General features: G+C 44.3%; 1 protein-coding gene across 3 annotated transcripts in view; it reads left to right on the top strand.

Moving 5' to 3' along the window:
• The window catches only part of plxna2 (plexin A2), a 190834-nt gene that overhangs the window by 108774 nt on the left and 61961 nt on the right, over positions 1-20099 (top strand). For all 3 annotated transcript variants that reach the window (XM_066703643.1, XM_066703642.1, XM_066703641.1), the window contains 7 exons: positions 5488-5611; positions 8347-8500; positions 11381-11477; positions 13894-14008; positions 15019-15219; positions 16336-16432; positions 16961-17151. In XM_066703643.1, the coding sequence (XP_066559740.1) occupies positions 5488-5611; positions 8347-8500; positions 11381-11477; positions 13894-14008; positions 15019-15219; positions 16336-16432; positions 16961-17151 (979 nt within the window). The remainder of the gene's footprint in view (positions 1-5487; positions 5612-8346; positions 8501-11380; positions 11478-13893; positions 14009-15018; positions 15220-16335; positions 16433-16960; positions 17152-20099) is intronic.

Genomic DNA, 20099 nt, shown 5'->3' with positions numbered 1-20099 from the left:
CCAACACATTTAACCTTTAAATTGAACCCACTGAAGTTATCAGTAGAGAATATAGAAATTAAAACAATTAAGTTCATTTCATCCAGGGTGCAGTACAGTGGAAACTATGAAGCGTTTTTTTTTTTCAGAAATCCATTTTGGGTCTTGTTTTCTGAACCTACATGCAGTCTGTCCTAATATGACTGCAACAGCCCATTGACAGCAGCACACAATCAAGAGCATTAGGATAGTCACACCAAGTAGGCCTGACCCTGACTGTTATGCTCTTATCTATTGATCACATCTCTGCATTGAAACAGGGACACAGCAAGGAGTCAACCAAGGGGCTGTGTTACATTCGGTGTGAACAGAATTAAAATCTGTTCTGGAAATAAAAAGAGAGTGTCTTATCAATTCTGCAGATTAACTCCTAATTGAATATTGATCTCATACACTGATGTTGATATTCCCCTGCACCTCCTGCATAATTCTCCCGATAAATTGTTTAACAGTAATTTCTCGTTCTGTATTTATATTTTATTCCAGTTGTAAACAGGGACTTCTTGTTGTTTTTGTTCCACTGTATACAAGATATTGTGGGTGCAATTAAACAGCTTAATCTTCACATGAGCAATTGCTCTGCATTGTTTGATTTGCACTATAGATCTGTAAAGAGTCAGTTTTCGATACAATTATTGCATTACTCATAAGCCTATTATTATTAAACCAATTTAGTTCCCTATTAGGAGAATCCTGTTAAGCTGCCTCCAGCTCTTTCACAGAGCCGTAGCCCACACATTCGAGTTGTGGAGCCGCCTCCTCTGGGTGCTGTGTTTGTGCTGTGTCTGGAAAGCAGGTCTGGTGATTAGAAGCTTTGTCATTAGCGAGGATGTGTCTTAGAGATTGTGCTGAAACACACGACAGTAAGACTCTCTGCTCCAAAACGCAGCTCTACATGTCACTAGTCAAGTGGACTGAATTGGCAATGATATTACCAATGGAGTCAACCATTGAATGAGATATAATGTATTCAGATGCTCCAGTCAGGGAAATCTGTAGACCTTTGAAAGACTACTCGTGCGTGGCATACTCATTCTCCTGTCCTAGGCACAGTTACAATTTGAATGTGTTTCAAAACAGTCTCAAAGCTTTAGACCTGGTTGCTTTCCCTCATCTACCATGTAGTGCACACTGCCACCCGGTGGTCAAATTAGGAAATTGATCTGAGAAAATGAGTCAAGATTCAAGTGGTTAATATTGTCTCGTTTCTGCGTGCCTGGGAGTGAGATGAGGACACTTCTGTAGTCCGATGACCCGAGGCAAAATTAGAGGCTGCCAATAATCACTCCAGTCTTGACTGACCAAGTGGCAATGTGACACCACACAAACATTTACTGGATGGATTTTCAGTTTAAGATTTTAGAGGGCATTTTTCTTTCTTAAAACCTATTCCATGGAAAATGTGCCAGTAACATTTTTCATCTTAAGTGGAATACAATATACATGACTGCTTCATGGACAGATACTGCAGTCGTGTCAGTGGTTAAACTGCAGCTACAGACAATTGACCAAAGAGTAGTGCAAATAGCTTTCTATAAGATAAGACATTGCTGTTCAAAGGATAATGTGCCTCAGTCCTCCACTCACATATCTATTTAAACATCCATACATACTTCAGGCAATAGCCCCCAGTAGATCATTTGATAACGCTGAATCATGTAGCATAAAAAAGTCCATTAACAGAATATATTTTTTCAAAATTTTCAGTGGTTATATATTTCATGAACCAGCACCAGTCTATTTGGGAATCCAGCTGACATTTGTAACTGAAGGCGTTCTGTTCTGACTGTGCTTTGAGAAATGTAATATTTATTTAAATGCATTTAAATTTATTTATACAGGTGAGCAAATTGAGATGTATGGTCCCTTGACAAGCGTGCGGCCTATTTGCATGCTCTCACAGTAGAGAAATTGCTGAAAGTAACAGGCAGTCATATTTTGCTGATCCGCATTAAGCGGCGTTAAATGCGCCAGGATGTTTTCCTTGTTGCCCACTTATGCCTGCCACTCCAGTGCGTTTCCACTCGACAGTAAAGCTGCATCCAAAGACAGCGCCCTTTGTCAAACAATGGGGGAAAGAAAATGAGTGCGCCCATTAAATTGGGGACAATGGCACAAGCACCTTAAGAAGCCCAAAAACCAATTGCTCCACGCTCGAGCTGCAATCAGCGTGCTTTTTGCACACTAATTTAACCCCCGGATGAATAGGAGGGAGCCCCAGGGGTGATCAAACCTGAATTAAGCAAACACTTTCCCGAGCCATCTCACAGCAATCTCCCAGTCAAGTACAGGCTGCGCCATTCGCCGTAAGAGCGTCTTTTTTGAAATGAGCTGGAATTAGGATCCCACTATCCGACAGCATAATTGCTTATCTGTGTGGAGGTTGAAAAGAAGTCAGTGGCAGAGGACCCGGGGGTCGTCATTTCTGCGACAATTACCAGGGTGAAATTCCTCCTGTCAGCTTGGAGAAGACTGACTGCTGGGCATAGAGCGAACAGAAAGAAAAAACTAAGGAAAAAAGTGTCAGTTATTCTTTCTTTATCTTGTGTGAGTTAAACTGCTGAAGTTCACGGAACTTACATATGTCTTGTGGCTTATTAAATGGGTGCGTTAACAATATCTGATTTTGTTTTTATTGGTAGCTCTATCTTTAAAGTTCTTCTGCATATTGCCTTTTCCGAGTCACTTGGGGCATTGGCGTTGCAGGTTTTTGTCGACTAGTGATATGCAATTACTGTATCCAACACAAATTAACGCTCATTGACTGGGGGTGGGGGGCAGGGTGTTGTCGGGAGAGTGGGAATAAAGGTTGGAATGAAATGGAAGTCCTCTGTGGAGAGAGTATCAGCATCTACGCCAGGGCAAGGGTTAAATGCCTTTAAAGGAAACGTTTAGCTGGCTTTGAAAGTTTAAAAGCCCCCATTTGGTGATGGGCAGCCTCTCGCCATCTGGATAAATGGAAGCAGGGCGAGGGAAGACAGTAATGGTGGCCTCGTCTGTGGGATGGGAAAATTGCTGTTGAAAGTGAGCACAGGCCGGAGGTTACAGCCTCCCGGGGCTGTGTGTGTGTTAGTGGTAGTGGAGGGGGTGGGGGGTCTTTTCTCCTTTGGGAATTCATGCTTTGAACCCCGCCCTGCGAGACCACACTGAAGCCCAATATCCTGCACTATTAACTGAGTCTTTGTGTATGAAAGAGGAGCAGTTGAAAGGTGGTGACTGACAGGGTGTTAACTCAGAGGCCACCGGCGTCCATAGCATCCACTTCAACTGGGGCCAAGAGGGGAAGCCAGTAAACGGGCTCAGATAATACTCCGTCAAACAGTCAATCAGGCCTTTGTTGTGTAACGCACCTTCCGGGTCAACCATCTCGAAGCATAGCACAATCCAAAAGTACCATCACACTTGAAATCACAATTAAGAGCAATAAAACGCTCACTGCGTGCGGCGCAGCACTGGGGTACGGTGTGTCTGGAAATGTTAGAGAGACAACTTTTCTCCGATTCTTATTTTAGACTTCAGTAATGTGGAAGTGTCAATTTTTTCAAATATATATATATATATATATTAAGGAACCTTGACTGTTTTCACAGATCAAAACGAATGAGAGATTACTTTGAGTGTTAATCATCTGAGGGAAACTGGAGAATAATTAATTTCTATTACCGTCAAATTAAAATCTACATGACTTGAGGAATACCTGTAGTGTTTATACCACCACCGAACATGACTCTCATGATGTAGTTTGTAATACCCATGGGCATTATAAATGTATATGTGTGGATGTATGGTGTATATACATATATATCATGTATATCTGTGCACACATCAATGTTCAGTTTGCTTTCTCGCTGTGAGGTAAACAAAAGGCATCACGTCTAGACATTAAACACACTCCCAGTATCCTCTTCAGCAGTGGCTCAGAAGGGATGCTTTTAAATAGAGAGCCCCTTTTATGAGGTGCTGACAGTTTAATTGTGCAGAAGTCAGCAGCAGGAATCAGGGGGGGAAGGATCTCCGTGGCAGATAACAAGAGAGGCAGGGTGGAGCGCTGAATCAATACCCCTGCTCCCTCACAGCTGGGGAGCACAGACTCATTCATCGCACGGCGTCCCACGGAGGAGCGGCCCAGCGAGGGCCAGGCCCGGGGAGCACTGCCATTTTGCTCAAGGATTAAATTGTAATTGCAGGCCAATTAAAACATGTTGCCATTATGCATTATTAGAGATAATGCTGTAATGTACAATGGGGGGTTTTGTAATGAGTAGGAATGGGGGAACAAGAGGGCGGGCGAAGGGAAGTGAGGCAGGGGGGTGAATCATCCACGCTCGTGATCTGGCACGTTTCAGAGCGCGATGAAAGCAGCCCTTTCCATGGAGGCTGAGCAATAAAAGATGTAAAGTGCAGGCGTTAATTAAGGTAAATATCAAAAAGTAATGGGCTTCCCAGGCCAGGAAGGATGGAAGGAGCACTCCAGGCGCAGTGAGACTCTCCCCAGGGAGCGCTCTCTCTCTCTCTCTCTCTCTCTCTCTCTCTCTCTCTCTCTCTCTCTCTCTCTCCCTCATATACATTCCATTGGTCAGCCCCTTAGAACTGCGAATTCCTTTTTACCCTTTTAGTGGGCTTACCTCAAGTCCTCATTTGTGCCCTAGGATCTTGCCTACACACTGTTAATTGCCCAGTCATTTTAATAAATGCCTATAGGCAAAAACACATTAACTCCTCTGCAGAAAGAACCTGACGCAGCAGCACCAGGTTAACATGTATTGCCACCCAAGTGCTGCATAATATCAGTCTTTTGCATACTTTTGTTTATGTTATATATAACACACACCTGTGTCTGTACTGTATATGCTGTACACCTGCAGTCTTGTAAATATGCCCAGGTTCTGCATTAGCCTCATACTGGGCCAGAGGAAGGAAGAGATGTCTCTGACTTGATATTGGGAGGTCCTTATTTCCCAAGAATCTTGTCACCTAGAGAAGTAATTATCTGACTTGTGGCTGAGGGGACACAGAGAAAGAACAACAGTGCCTGGTTTGGCCCAGATTGCTGTATATAAACCTGGTTTCATGTAAACCAGTGTGGTGGCAGTGCTCTGTCAATAATCTGTGAGTGATCTTTCACTAATCTGGCATCTCTCTGTAACCTGGTCGTGACCTGACACTAATTCACTACAGACACACAGCGATCTGGACGGTCAGCAGTCTGGTAGTGATGTGGCCGTGATCCGTCCATAATCCAGCAGTAATCTGTTGGTAAACCAGTAGTGCCTGGGCATTTCTTATACTGGGATTATTAGTAGTGGCAGTAATCTTGGTGTCACCCTTGTGTGTTTTTTTCTTTACGGTCGAAGTAAGATTATAGATTATAGGCCAGTATTACGGAAATAGTGTTTGCTTGTTTGTGTGCATCGGAGGTAATGCTAATAATGGTGGCTCTCTCCACAGGTGCTCCCGCAAGGATCGGTGTGAGCGGGCCGAGGAGCCGTTCCGCTTCGCTGCCGCCATCAACCAGTGCGTGAGAGTGACGGTGCAGCCCGACAGCATTGCTGTCTCCGAGCACAGCGTGCCGGTGAGCCCCCACCCCCTTTACCTTACCTGTCTTTCTTCTATTGCTTTCCTCTTAATCCATCACTCTTTCATCAGGCCATTATTGTGTTGTTATTTTTTTTTCCAGTTCCGCCATCAAATCCCTTTTAACATTTTTCCAGTGTCCTCTTCCCCTGTCACTTGCTCACATCCCCTGGTTCCTTCCCCTGTCCAGTGTCATCATTCAGTGTCTTCTTAATTTGAAGCGTCCCTGTTTGTTTGTTTCCCACCCCCCAGCTTTCAGCTTCTTCCAGTGGGCCATTGGAAAAGAAAAAAAAGCATTTGCACTTAGTTGCGAGGAGAGAAGGATTTCACAAAGAAAGCAGTTTGATTTAGTTTTGTTGTTTCCCTCTTTGTTTTCTTCCCTCTCGCGTGCTGATAAACAGTGCTGTGCCACAGTCCCTGGAGCTAGCCGGGCTTTCACACGGCACAGTCAGATCAAGCTGGCAGGCTGAATTTCCTCCTGCCACACCAGTGCAGGCATCATGGGGGTTTGTTGTCTAATAATTGTTTGCTTCACTGATGTTCGCCAGCAGTTTGCGAGAGAAAACAATTACGGCGAGGCTGCGGAGTGGAGATGGAGCCACACAATTAGGGCTGAGATGGACGTTTGTCATTAATTTCTAATGAAAGATATCCTCCCAGATTCATTTAGATGTCGGTATTTCCCTGACTGGAGATGCGTCATTGTCGTCTCGGGGGCGGCGTCTTGGTTAGTTGTCAGAGCGCTGTGGTATGACGTGTTTACTGTACACAAAGTCACAAGCCATTAGCGTCAGTTCCGTGAGGTGTGGTGGGGGGGTAAGTATGGGTGTCGGACTGGGCAGATACACCAGCCTTGTCAAGCTTTCGAAGTGGCTGGAGCCTAGGGAGGTGTTATCCTCTTCTGGACTGGCCGTGAACAGAGTGTGATGGACTTCCCTCCAGTTCCCTTGTCATAAATGAATAAACAATCACCAAATGCAAAGAGGTAGCCGCTGAACTGTGTAGAGAGACTTTATTTTTTTATTTTTTTTAGAAACACATTGACTTCCATTGTGTTGTTATTCTTTCTAAATCATTTTAAGTGTGTGCTCCTAATGGTTTGTGGAAATGATGGAGGAAATGTTGGATGTTCAGTCCAGCGATTCTCTAAACTGCCCCAGAGATATCCTAGGAACAAGTGCTGAACTTTGCCTATTTTACTCCACATCGGTAGTGTGTAAATGTCACACTCTTCCACCGTGGTCTTCAGTGGTTTGGCATTGATAAAGCTCGTACCGGATCTGTGGATTGACTGTCATGCTTTTGATATTTCATCATCTCAGACAGCAGTATCATAATGACATAGTTTTCAGATTTCAGGTTTCAATAGGCAGTCCTTAGTTTGTGTAATTGTACATAAATATTTAGGAACCCCCAGCCAAAACCCTGGCTTACACTAGTGGTCTTTGAGATGGAACACCACTTAGCCCCTTGAGCAGGTGGCTACCCCCAGGGCAGAGACAGAGGGCCTCCTGTGACCACAACCGAGTCGAGGATGGGGGGGTTGCAGGATGCATGAAAGGATGTTCAGTAGGGAATCAGCAGGGTTTCTGTGAAAGCAGAAGTGTGATTGTTATTGTAACAGATGAGTGACATGATAACAGGGTCACTTGTTTTCTCCCACACCACACCAGAGTAGAGCAAATATTACCATGACAACATGTCACCCAGTGGCAAGCATATACAAGAGGTAAACAATGACCTTACCTTTATTAATAATTTCCCTAGCATGCATTAATTAGGTGCATGTATATACATTTACAACAGGAAAAACACTTTAATTCCTCATTACGCACTTAGCTTCAGCATCTACAGCATCACCGCTGTGGGGCCCAAACAAAAGCTTAGAAAGGCTTTCCAGACCACTAAAATGCTACCTTTTATTTCCTGCAATTCTTTGAGTGATTTGTGTGTGTGTGTGTGGATCTAGGGAGGGATAGTGAGAAAGCTAATTAATGTGATGTGCAGGAACGAGGAGGGGGCATGTCATGAATTAAGCAGCCCTTGGAGGAAGGGAATCGGGATTGATGTTATTTTTGCAATTAAAAGCTTTTTAGAAGAGGGTAAAGAAGGAAAATAAAGTGTATCTGTTGAGGGGAGGCAAAAGTAGAAGTGGCAGGCTAGTTTGGATGAAGCCATGCTAGCGTGAGATGACAGCTGTTAAAAAGCCTGTTCCCATGTCATCAGGCCCTGTAGCGTTGAGGAAAGCAGATAAAACAATGGAAACATCAAATGCTGAAGTAAAAATAACCCTGATAGAGCAGGCCTCTGAAATGCCACAGTGATAATTACCCAGGCTACTTCACTTGGCTGGAAAACATATTAAACACCCTCATTTGTGGAATATATTTATAGGCGCAGTGGATCCTTGTGGTATGGGATATATTTGTGCACTTAAGTCAATTGCTTCTGAGAGATATGGTTCAATAGGAAGTGTGTGTTGTGTGGATGGTTTTCCACTTAGGATTGTCAGTTGCACACCTTGAATTTGGTGTTTTTGGTTTATTTTTCATCCAAGTCTACTTGTGGTCACATCTGTTGATAATTTCATATTTTTGTGTTGTTGAAATTATTCTGTAAAAATGTGTGTCTGTGAATCCGAAAGTGCGCGGGACTGTGAGTCGTCCTTGCCGCTGACCTTTGAATCCCAACTACCTTCACCCTCGAATGACACCGAATTTTGTCCCCTGCCAGCTGATTGTGAAGGTCAGCGACGTACCCGACCTCTCAGCCGGCATCACCTGCTCGTTCGGGAACCTGACTGAGGTCGAAGGTCAGGTGTCTGGGAATGAAATCCTCTGTGTGTCTCCAGCGGCCAAGGACGTGCCACTCATACCCACTGACCAAGGTGAGGGAGCCACTCTTTTTGCCCAAGGCAGCATGGTTTACCATGGTATATTTCCATGGTTGATTTAGTATTTTTACTATTTTATTTAGGTGTTGTTTCACTGTGCATTTCTACACTATAACAGCTGTGCAATACTTCCCTTAAGAATGATTAATGCCATCGTTTATGTTCTTATCGATGGTGCGGTACAGGAAAATACACCATCAAGGGAAATTACTACAGAATCACAGTGAAAGTGGAAAAGTACAATGCAGATCTGGCAAGTTAAACTTTCATAAGAACAAACCCATAGGACCCAAGGAATAGTGCCTGATATTGCTTAGTCACTCACAGAGCATTGATCGTAAGGTCCTTTGAAAACAACCTTTTTCGATGTTTGTTTCAGCTTCTGATCTGCCTTAATTTGCTCAGGCTGCTTCACAAAATGTGCAAAAACAGTCTGATTTACCCAATGTATTTCCAGGCCTGCTGGATCAGTGTTTTCTGTATAAAAGCCTGTTTTTCTGAGGAGATGTTTTTCCGTGTGAACACTCATACGGGGGTCACATGTTCCTGCAGCTTCAACCCTGGCTGAAAAAGGAATGAAGCCTGTTCACATGGCTGTGTCTTAATGATCCCAGACAGCCCCTGGCCTGGCCACTGCAGTGTGCACGCCGAGAGCTGAGCTGACACTTATTAAGTGTAATTGCCTACTCGGCTTCAAGCATGCTGACTGTATTAGCAGCCCATATTATGCTCCTTCCAGGTTATAATGGGGAGAAGTACGCGGCCAGGCAGAGCAGGTGATGTATTGGCTCTCAAGTAGCATGTTGGGGGGTATTAAAGGTGGGGTGGGATGAGAAAACATCTTTGTCAATAATCACTGGTTCTAAGGTGGATGAGGATTGTTCTGAGCATCAGGTGTTCTTTTATTTAAATACAAATCACAATAATACATATTTTGATGTATGTATTTGTCCTTCCAGTCTGGCTCTAGAATAAAAATAAACATTATATAAGTGCCCTGGGAAAGGTGAAGTGAATAAATGTGTTTACCCTGTGTAAAAATGCACCCAAAGACACAACTGTTGGAGGGAGCGTGATTAGCGCTCGCCAGCTGCTGGAGCTCCCTGTGAAATGTCAAAGTGGCTTTCTGCCGTCCTCAGCTCTTTCCTCCAATCCTGCAGGGCCGCTTGAAATCAGATACACTTGCATTTGGTTGCCCACATCAAGCAAGGAGAGAGAGCCAAAAAAACTAAACTAAACAAACCCCCCCTGTAGTTTGAGCAAGAAAAACTAAACAAAGCTGACAATAATGCCCGCGAGGGAGAACGAAGGAGGTGGGGTATGATGTGAAACGACAGGTGGGATGGTGGGATTCTTGACCTAGCTGAACGTCCTCCTCAGCGGGGGGTTGCGGACAGAGAAACCCCAACCTTAGCCTGTTCAGGGGGCTGCTCTGTGAAGGAGTAGCACTGAGGCCTGTGATTGACAGATTACTGCAGACTGCCTACTGTAACCAGGAAAATAACCCTTCAATCACACTGACCAGCCTGACAAGTCTGACTGAATCCAGATTCCCATTATAAAATAGTTATTTTACTTTGCTCCACTCAGTTTTTTGCATTTCCAAACATTCTAATGTTTGTATTGTTGTTTTTTAATGAGACACCCATGCCCACTTCCTGACGTGAGCAGCACAGCATCACCGGTGACAGAACAGTCTCATTCGGCACGTGTACGGTATATATTTGTAAATCACGGGTATAAAAATCTGTGCAGATCCTGCGTATAGTAGCAGTTGTGAAGTGTCACTGTGCTCACAGTCGGGGCCTTGTCGATAATCTACCTCTGGCCAAGTGTTGTATGTTGTATCAGGCGGTCAGCCAGCACTCTCCTGGCCCAGCCGGCCCCACAGCGGGCTGCACTGGTGCGGCCGGACCCTGTATCCTCAGGAGCACTGCCCCTCACTGTGTGCTCTGAGCACCGCAGGGCTTGGGTTCAGTGCTGCTACTGGCACAGGACAATATCCCGACACCTCCGGGGCTCCTACAGAGAGAGCAAGAGGGCGAGAGAGGGAGAGAGAGGGGGAGAGCAGAGCCTGCCAAGAGTTTTCCGAGCACAGCCGCACAAGCTTCTCTGATCAAACCCTGTCTCGTGGATCACAGTGACGATGCACCTAACTGAACCATGAGCTCTTCGAAACGATCCCTGTCCTGGGCCTTCACCAGAGCACTTTACAGTAATGAAATGAGATGGCAGGATGCGGGCACATATACACTAGGTTACAGTAACAAGGTGGGAAAGCAAAAATGATTACAGGCACCGCAGACTGTGCCCACAGTATGAACAGCACAGCGGCTTAAGCAACTGTGGAAAGAAAAACAGGGTGGGCAGTTGGACATGTCTAAAGTAATGCTAGATTACAGAGCAGCTTATAACAGAAAGCTGAACAGACCTACTGGATTATCTGTCTTAACAATGTAGTGTACAGTAGTTTACAGTAAGAAAGAAGAATGGATACAGGGCTTATGTAAACAAATTCGATCATAATTCTTTAAGATGGGGTAGACAAAAAGAAACCCTGCCATATTATGCTGCAAATACTTCCTCTAAGAAAAGACAAGGAACAAATGGGCAACAGTTAGAGTAACCATGAGTATTATTTATTATTGTATTTATTTTTTATTCTGTATTTTTCATGATTTACTCTTTATTGAGAAAAGCTTGTTGGCACAGAAGTCCCCTGGAACAATTGAATAATGGCTGCAAACCTCATCCCTTAAAGAGGTTACACACTGGCGTATATTTGGCATCGGCGTCTCGTCTCGTAGTTCTTTCCTGCAGACAAAACAGCTGTTTCATCTGATCTTATTTATTTATTTTCTGTTGTGCTTTCAGACTGGTTTGGCGTGGAACTGCGGCTGAATTCAAAGGAGACGGGCCAGATGTTGACCAGCACGGAGTTCAAATTCTACAACTGCAGCGTCCACCAGTTGTGAGTGTCCCGGGCCCCCCCCCAAGTATCCCCAGCTGTCCCACGCTCGATCCAGCTGCCAGTGCCAATTCCCAGTGAACTACCTAATTGCAATGTGATATGATTTTGAAACTATCTGTAGCACTAATTCCTCTCTCCTTCATGGGCAAAGTTTCCCCAAGGCACTTCTCTAGTATTAAAACCCCAAAAAGGACAGAATTAATTACACTTACTCTTTTGCAAACAAGATAGTCAGTAGGCCTAGATTAACCTGCAGACAGCTATCTGTAATTAGACTGGGACTTCATCTTCTTTTTTTTTTTTTTTTGACCCATTTTCTCTTTTAATTATTGCTCTTACAAATTAAACTTTGGAAGTTATGCATAATTGATAAGGAGTATTTTATTTATTTATTTTTTGGTCACTTACGGACGGAGATCTCCAGCAGAGTGAGAGAGAGGCCAGGTCTCTTGTTCTCCCGGCAAGCCTTTTGATTTCATTCCTCAGCTCCACATAATGTCAAGCACATGTGTTGTGCTGTTTTTGTTGATTTAATTTAAATTCCAGACATGGTAGTTTGATAAGTACACAGAGTGTTTTTGCCCGTGGCAACCCTGCACTTCTGTCGTGGCTCGTCCCAGGAGAGTAATGAAGAGAAAACTTCTGCTATCAAGGCAGCCTTAACAGCACGGCCAGTGTGCCTTCTGCAGCCTTTTACTGGTGCTGTTTCTCAAACCACACTGAGGCGCTGGGGGATGTGAAGAGTAGAGAGGGGATTACAAAGATTTAATAAAAAAATGATCCTCTCTCTATGCCTTCAGCAAACCAGCAGAAACATTTGCAGTTTGTTTTCCATGTATTAATTTGTAATGCTTCCTTACAGCTGTTTAGTACCTAACATTCTCAGTCGAAAGGTTTCTGGATATGGAGAAAGGTTATTAGAAAGAGAATTTCTGTGTTGTTTTTTGTTTAAGAAACACTAGTATCCAAAGCACTGCTGGAGCCAACTCGAGGAATGTATCTTTGCAACTGTATGGAAATGTCTCTTGTGAGTAGAAGTTGTGCTGAGACAGAACTGACACACACCACCACACTGCCACCTAGTGACAAAGCACAGTGGGCTACTCCATGGTCGCTGTCATTCCCTTGGGGCCGGACAACTACAAACTCAGACACAGTCTTCACAGTCCAACCCTACAGTGAACAGCAATCTCACAGCATTAGAAGAAGAAGAGAGAGAGAGAGAGAGAGAGAGAGAGAGAGAGAGAGAGAGAGAGAGAGAGACCAACAGAATGTCTCTCCCTTGGTGGGATGGACACATTTCCAAAACCATCAACTGATTGCCAGTACAGTGACATCTCATTTTCCCTCTTTAACTTGGCTAAGCGTTTGGCAGCTTTACTTCATGGTGCTTTAAATCCCCTAAATGGTGTGTGTTACTGTTGAAGGCTCTTCACTGACAAATGCATAGGCACACATGAGTATAGAGAGGAGCCGTGCATCAGCTAAACAAAATTGACAAAAAGCCCCAGTCAGGGTCCAGCGCAGACTATCAAGTGTCCTTTCTATTCCGATTAATGAAACGCCTTCAAAATCAGTGCCGCCATTTGATGTCATCGATATTCAAAAGGGGAGGCCTTCGCTCGGCAGCTTTAATGTTCAGACTAAACACTGATACATAATTGAAATTGTGATGTAAACCTGTTTAACAAGGCAATCCAGTGTCCGTGTTTCCAGGGGATCGTTCTTCAGCAACATTTCCCTGTATGTGTCAACTATTCCAGAGTAATTATAAATTGAGCGAGCACGTCATTTCCTTATGACTTAATACAGTCATCGTGTTAAGTAAATGTGTACTCATGACACATTAAACAGCCTTTTAAAACTCTCAGCCTTGTAGCAGCATGAATTAATCATAATCTTTAAACTGTGACCATTTTTTTTTTGCTTTGCTCTTAAACCTGCTGACGGCAAGCACACAAAATCGACTGATTCAGCACTGAAACATAGAGGCTGTTTAGAGTATCCTTGACTGGAACCTAGTTCTCAGCCCCCAGTAGTAAGCGGGGAGAGGGGTCTGTGTGGGGCAGCCCAGGCCGTCCTCAGTGGACTGGCTCGTCAGTCTTCATTATTGTGTGTGTCCCAGTTGGTGCACACACACGCACACACACACGCACACACACACGCACACACACACACATTTTAAACTAATAACAAACTGTCGACATAACTTATTCTAATGAGAAGACGAAACTCTCTTATTGAACGATACGAGCTTTAGCCCCTCCTCTTGTGTTCGATTGTTCACTTAGTATTTTCCTTTAGGATGATTTTACCTATCATTAGTATGTATTATCCTATCTGTTATGAGGAAGGGGGCTTTTGTTGGTCTGGGAGGGTGGTACATGGTGTGAGTGCCTGCTGTCTGTCTCTATAGGTGTCTATCCTGCGTGAACAGTGCCTTCCGCTGCCATTGGTGTAAATACCGCAACCTGTGCACCCACGATCCCACCAGCTGCTCCTTCCAAGAGGGCCGAGTCAACGCCTCCGAGGTACACTATCATAGGACAGTGTTTGTGCACATTACTAACCATCTCTCAATCTCAATCTCATCTATACATACCTATAGATAAATGATTTAAATATAAGTGTATTGCTTCATCCCCACAGGAGCATCCCAGAAAACAAGTCTGCCAGTCTATGTTGAGATGTTTATTTGTATACAGACAATACTACTTAAACACTTGTCATCTATTCTAGTCTGTTGTTTATTCAGGAGTGTGCGTGATGTTGTGTTTGGTTTTGTTTTCAGTCCCCCCCAGCAGTGGAAAGTAATTACATACCATCTCACCATACTCATTTTCCATTGTAACTATAATAGCGAATATCAAGGGGTTATTTGAAACCTAGAATATTTGTAATCCTAAGTGACCACAAGTCTGGCATACAGACGAGACTGTGTCTGCTTTGCCTAGTGTGCATTTGATAGCTGTCTGCCTTGAAGCTTGTAGAACTCACACACACACACTCACACACACACACACACACCCTCACCTTCAGCTGAAGGGCATTTGACACTATTAACTGTGTCTGTACATCCCCTGCTGGATGTGTGTGTGCTTCAGGGAGTGTCCAGATATTGGCTTCTAATTTCGAATGTGAGCAAAACAGCAGGACGCGTTTTGCTGCTCTGCTGGGTTTAAATAAAGGGCATTGATCAGTCTGTGCACCTGGGAGGACTGGAGAGATGTGAGGAGGTCAGGAGAGCTGGGGAGGTTTCAGATTGTTGCCCACTAACAGTCCTGGGCTCAGGCAGTTAGCTTTTTCATGTGTGTTTAAGGCTGTCCTGGCTGTGGGCTGTAGTCCTAAATTATGTCCCCCTACACCGAGTCTTTAGCTAAGAAAAACAAAAGAAAACAATATGGATCACCAACTATATTTCTGGATGCTATTTGAAGGAGTTCTTTAGGAGTTATTTAGTTCCTTTCTAGACCTTTCTGGGGAATTAAGAAGGCTGTAAAGTGCTGCTTCATGACTGTGTTTGTGTGCTTGTGCTCTGCAGGACTGCCCCCAACTGGTGCGCTCTGAGGAGATCCTGATCCCGGTGGGCGAGGTGAAGCCCATCACCCTGAAGGCGCGGAACCTCCCCCAGCCGCAGTCGGGCCAGCGTGGTTACGAGTGCGTGCTGCACATCCAGGGAGTCAGCCACCGCGTGCCGGCACTGCGCTTCAACAGCTCCAGCGTGCAGTGCCAGAACAGCTCGGTACGTCTCTGAGCCCCAGGGCCCCTTCCCAAGAGTCCCCCTCCCTACACGCATCTTTCCCACTGCCCCTCCAGGGTTTCCCAAAACGAGGGCCCTCCTGTCGATTTTCCCTCTTTTGAGATCCCGCAGTGTCCTCTCTACCCCTCAATGCCCACAGCTTTTCTGTTCTGTTCAACGTGCCCCCGTTCGGTTTCAGAGACTCAGGTTTTCGCACACCTTCTGTTCTAGTATGAGCATAAAGCCAGTTCAGTCCTGTGGATTTAGTACATGATCACCCCTCAAGGCAGGTTTCAAGGTGACATTTCAATGAGCGATTTGTGGTTCCTATACTGAACAAAAAAAATTAATGCAACATGCAACAATTTCAAAAATTGACTTAGTTACAGTTCATATAAGGAAATGGCTGAAATGAATTCATTAGGCCCTAATCTATGGATTTCAAGTCTCAAGTTTTGTGAGTGCGTGCAATTGGCCTAATGACTGCAGCACCAGAGCTGGTGAGGACACAGATGGGCTTCCCTGAGATGATTCCGGACAGTTTGTGAAGAAGCCGGATGTGGAGGTCCTGGGCTGGTGTGGTTACACTTGGTCTGCGGTTGTGAGGCCAGTTGGACGTACTGCCAAATTCTCTACAACGATGTTGGAGGCGGCTTATGGTAGAGAAATGAACATTCAATTCTCTGGCAACAGCTCTGGTGAACAGTCCTGCAGTCAGCATGCCAATTGCACGCTCCCTCAAAACCCGAGACATCTGTGTCATTGTGTTGTGTGACAAAACTGCACATTTTAGAGTGGCCTTTTATTGTCCCCAGCACAAGGTGCACCTGTGTAATGATCATGCTGTTTAATCAGCTTCTTGATATGCCACACCTGTCAGGTGGATGGATTATCTAGGCAAAGGAGAAATTTCAGCTCATGAAACATGGGACCAACACTTGATGTTAACAAAGCAGTTAAGAGTGTTCAGTACCGCAGTGTGCCATTCCACACTGTCTCTCTCTGAAGGCCCTATCAGAGTAACCGCAGCAGAGAGGCAGCTGCCCGGACGTGTGATTAATATGATAAGGTGTAATAGAGACAGCAGGTTATTATGCTCCTGTTCTTTTTCACCCACAGTATCTCTATGAGGGAATGAAGATCAGTGACCTGGCAGTGGACTTCTCTGTGGTCTGGAATGGCAATTTCATCATCGACAATCCCGAGAGCATTAAAGGTACATTGGATATCTCTCAGTAGAGCCCAGTGCATTGAGAAGTGCTCAGATAAACTTAAAACTTTCAAGTGTCATATTACAATTCACAGCTCGCCCGCCGTAGGGTGTCTCTGAGACTCTGCAGCCTAGTCGAATTTAGATATGTTTGAAACAATGCTGCATTATTGATTTGACACAGTTTGTGGATTGCAATGCTTTCTTTTGCTGTTGGTCAAAGGAAACTGTAAATATATATTTTGATGTATAGAGAATTTTTTTTTTGGAAGGCCAGGGTAGAATAGTAATGTGTTATATTGACTAAATAATAATAATACATTAAATAATACAAACACTATTCCCTATCAAACCAAGGCACATCTCTCTATGGCCTGTACTTGAATAATCAACCACGGCACATTGGGATCTGAGATCGAGAGCATTTAAAAAAAGAGAAACAGGCCATTTAAATTCTGGAAAATGGCTGATTAATCTCAATCCTCCTTCTCAACCTTGACCTCTGTTCTTTCCTCCCTCGCCCCCACCTTACAGTTCACCTGTACAAGTGCGCCGCCCAAAGGGACAGCTGTGGGATGTGCCTGAAGGCGGAGAGGAAGTTCGAATGCGGCTGGTGTAGCGGCGAGGTCAGCTGCACCCTGCGCCAGCACTGCCCACCCTTCGCCAACCAGTGGCTGGACCTGTCGAGCAAGAACGTCAAGTGCACCAACCCCCGCATCACCGAGGTAGGCCCCCGACAAATGCGGATCCAGAAAATAGACGCAGTATTCATACCAGCCTTATTTTCTTGTTCTTATCTACATTTTGAACAGGTCCTTTAAGGGAAGAATGAGGCTAACAAACCATTCTACCGAAGCATGCAGGGCTAGCCCATCGGTTTCTTGTCATGCTACTAGTCCAAAACACAAGTGCACTCTAGAGGATTAATGCAGCTCTGACTGATACCACCGCAGAGCTCAGGGGCCCAGTAAACTCCTGCACTCACTGTGGCACCACAAGCGGAGGAAACCCTGACTGACCCACACACACCCAACCCTGCTAACGCCTCAATCACACGCGGGCTCCTCAGGGAATCCCGATCACTGACTCCGCCCACATTAGTTCAGCTCCGTCTGAACGATGGGGCTCAACCTACAGTCCGCCTAGAGGCTTTTACCTGGTTTTTCATCTCTGGGGAGAAAAATAAATCCACTCTTCATGCAAAAACAATATTGAGAGCGGTACAAATGTGGTTTTCAGTAGCTTTTTAGAATCTCACTCCGGACTACAATGAATTCATCCTCCTTGAAAAAAAAAAAAATTAAAACGCAGCATTTAAAGGTTTTAGTTGAGTTTTTTTTCCTCCAATCTGATTGTTTTACTTTTTGCTGGAATTTTAATGAGGCTGTGGGAGGGTCCCCTGGGCTATGGCCCTGTGGCTGCCTACGGTAATATCACAATGTGGATTGTGTTTCGGTGTGCTTTAAATCAATAAGGAAATAAGGCATATGGTGTTTGTTTTCGTGCTGGAGTGGATCCATGTGGGTGGATGTGGATGAGTAATTCATACATTCACCTCTACCAGGATTACAAGGGCACGGGTGTGATTGCAGCTTCGGGGGGGATCCAAAGGCCCTCTCTCCTCTCTTGTCTGTTTCCGCTCAGTCCTACTCTCTTCTCCAACCCTCTCCCATCCTCTCCTCTCATATTCTCTCCTTTCCTCCAGTCTCCTCAGGTATAGTGCTTGTGTGTATACCCCAGTGGGAGTTCCTGTGCTATAGGTGACTATTGCAATGGGAAGAGCTTTTGAATTTACTAGAATGGGGCAAGAATCAAATATTTGGAAAACGATCAGAAACTATCTGAAAAACGACACCCTTGAAGCCTTTAGAATAGTGGTTATCACATCCGATGCACCTTTATCATGTGGTTTTCATTACTACTTTACAAAATTTCAGCTTTTTAGAAATGTGTTGCAAACCACCGAGATCGGAATGCATCACTCTTACTTCACTCTCTGCGTAAATTAATATTTCCCTGTTGTTTTACATGTTCTTACTCTCTATTGACATTTCTATTCATAACTTTCAGTAGAGAAAGAAGAGACGTCTGTATCGATCCCTTCAGCAGCAGGGTCTGCACTGGCTAAATGGCATCTTCCTCTACTCTAAATGCAAAACCTTGCCACCTCCTAGCCACAGGAAATCTCTGTCGATGCCATCTTGATTTATTTAATTTTTTTATACATTGCTATACATTTTTTTTTTTTTTTTTTAAGTAAAGTTCTTTCTCGATTGCTCCTTTCCCCTAAGGGTGTGCGAGTCAAAGTAAGACATTGTATTTAATTACATTTGGTAACGCACTGTTGCGCTGTGCTTAACCCAAGTCCCGCTACCTATTGATTGTTTCTTTTTAGGAGCGGAAAATACACCAATGAAATAAATAAATGTGTAAATAAAACTGTCCATGCGACGCTCACTGGCCCTAGACATGCCCTAGTGCACATAATCTAATTAAAAACGGAAGTTAATGAGTTCCTAATTGATTTGCTAGTATAAACAACAAGCCGGGTTAAAGTACTACAAGAGGCGTGCGTCTCTTCTCTTTTTTTCCATCCCCCTCTCTCTCTCTCTTTTTCTGTCTCTCGTCTCCAGTGTGAGGCACAGTTGGTTATCTGGAGCTCTTTATAAATCACAATACCTTATGCATTTTTATTTCCCCCTTCAATACCAAAATACCAAATTGGTTAAAAAAAAAATTATATATATATATATATATATTCCTGTCGAGACTCCCCCCATAGACTCTACAATGGCTGCCCTCGCACTGCACCGCACTGCACACATCTTAGACATTAAATATTTATTACCATTCTTCATTCATTCCTGTATGCAAACTCCCTGCTCAGCACAAGGTGAACTACTGAACTTCTCCCATTTTAAATTATTTTTTTCCTCTGTAAGTTTATATTTCATCGTAATCTTATTCTACCCCTATTTAGGTCCATATAGGCCTATAAATAATATAGCAAGAACAACAATTATATCCTTTGTTTTCCTACTGCAGCATGTATAGTGTTAACATAGCATACAACATTTTAGTTCAGGTTAGGTTAGATTCAGACGTGAATTACTAAAATAGACATTTGCTGTATTCATTTATAGAGAGAGATTTAGAGATAGTGCATGCATGTGATTTGGATTATTGCGTTTCTTTGTACAGTTTTGCTCACTTCAGTTGTGTCCGTCTGTGCAGAACTAGAAAGTACCACAATAACAAACCATGTGTGGAGCAGGCAGCTCTTTTTCCAAATTTTTCCCTCTTCTTTGCATCACTCTTTAGCAGTGAGGCTGGGGACATACAGCCAAGGGGACCTGCCCTTCTAGGCCTTGGCAGCAGATCATTGTTCCTCCTACGGGGTGGCAGGGGTGAAGCCTGGGAGTGAGAGAGACAAGGAGAAGAGCGCAGGAGAGCCGAGGCACAGAGCTGTTACTTAATGCGTTTGGCACCGAGAAGCTGCTCCATCGATTTTCCTCTTTTCCGAGAGGAGCCGGATTAGAATCTGGCCGCCTCGCCCAGCACAGAGTTCACCGGCTTTGTCCCAGAGTTACCAGGAGGCCTCACCGCTGCGTATCAGCATTGTTGATCAGCAGTTATGATGTGTGAACTCTTCCTCGTGGGGTTTTTAACTTCA

Source organism: Amia ocellicauda, chromosome 5 (genome assembly GCF_036373705.1).
Source record: "Amia ocellicauda isolate fAmiCal2 chromosome 5, fAmiCal2.hap1, whole genome shotgun sequence".
In the NCBI taxonomy this organism is placed as follows: Eukaryota; Metazoa; Chordata; class Actinopteri; order Amiiformes; family Amiidae; genus Amia; species Amia ocellicauda.
Note: the sequence above shows the minus strand (reverse complement) of the source record. Positions and strands in the feature narration are given on the sequence as shown.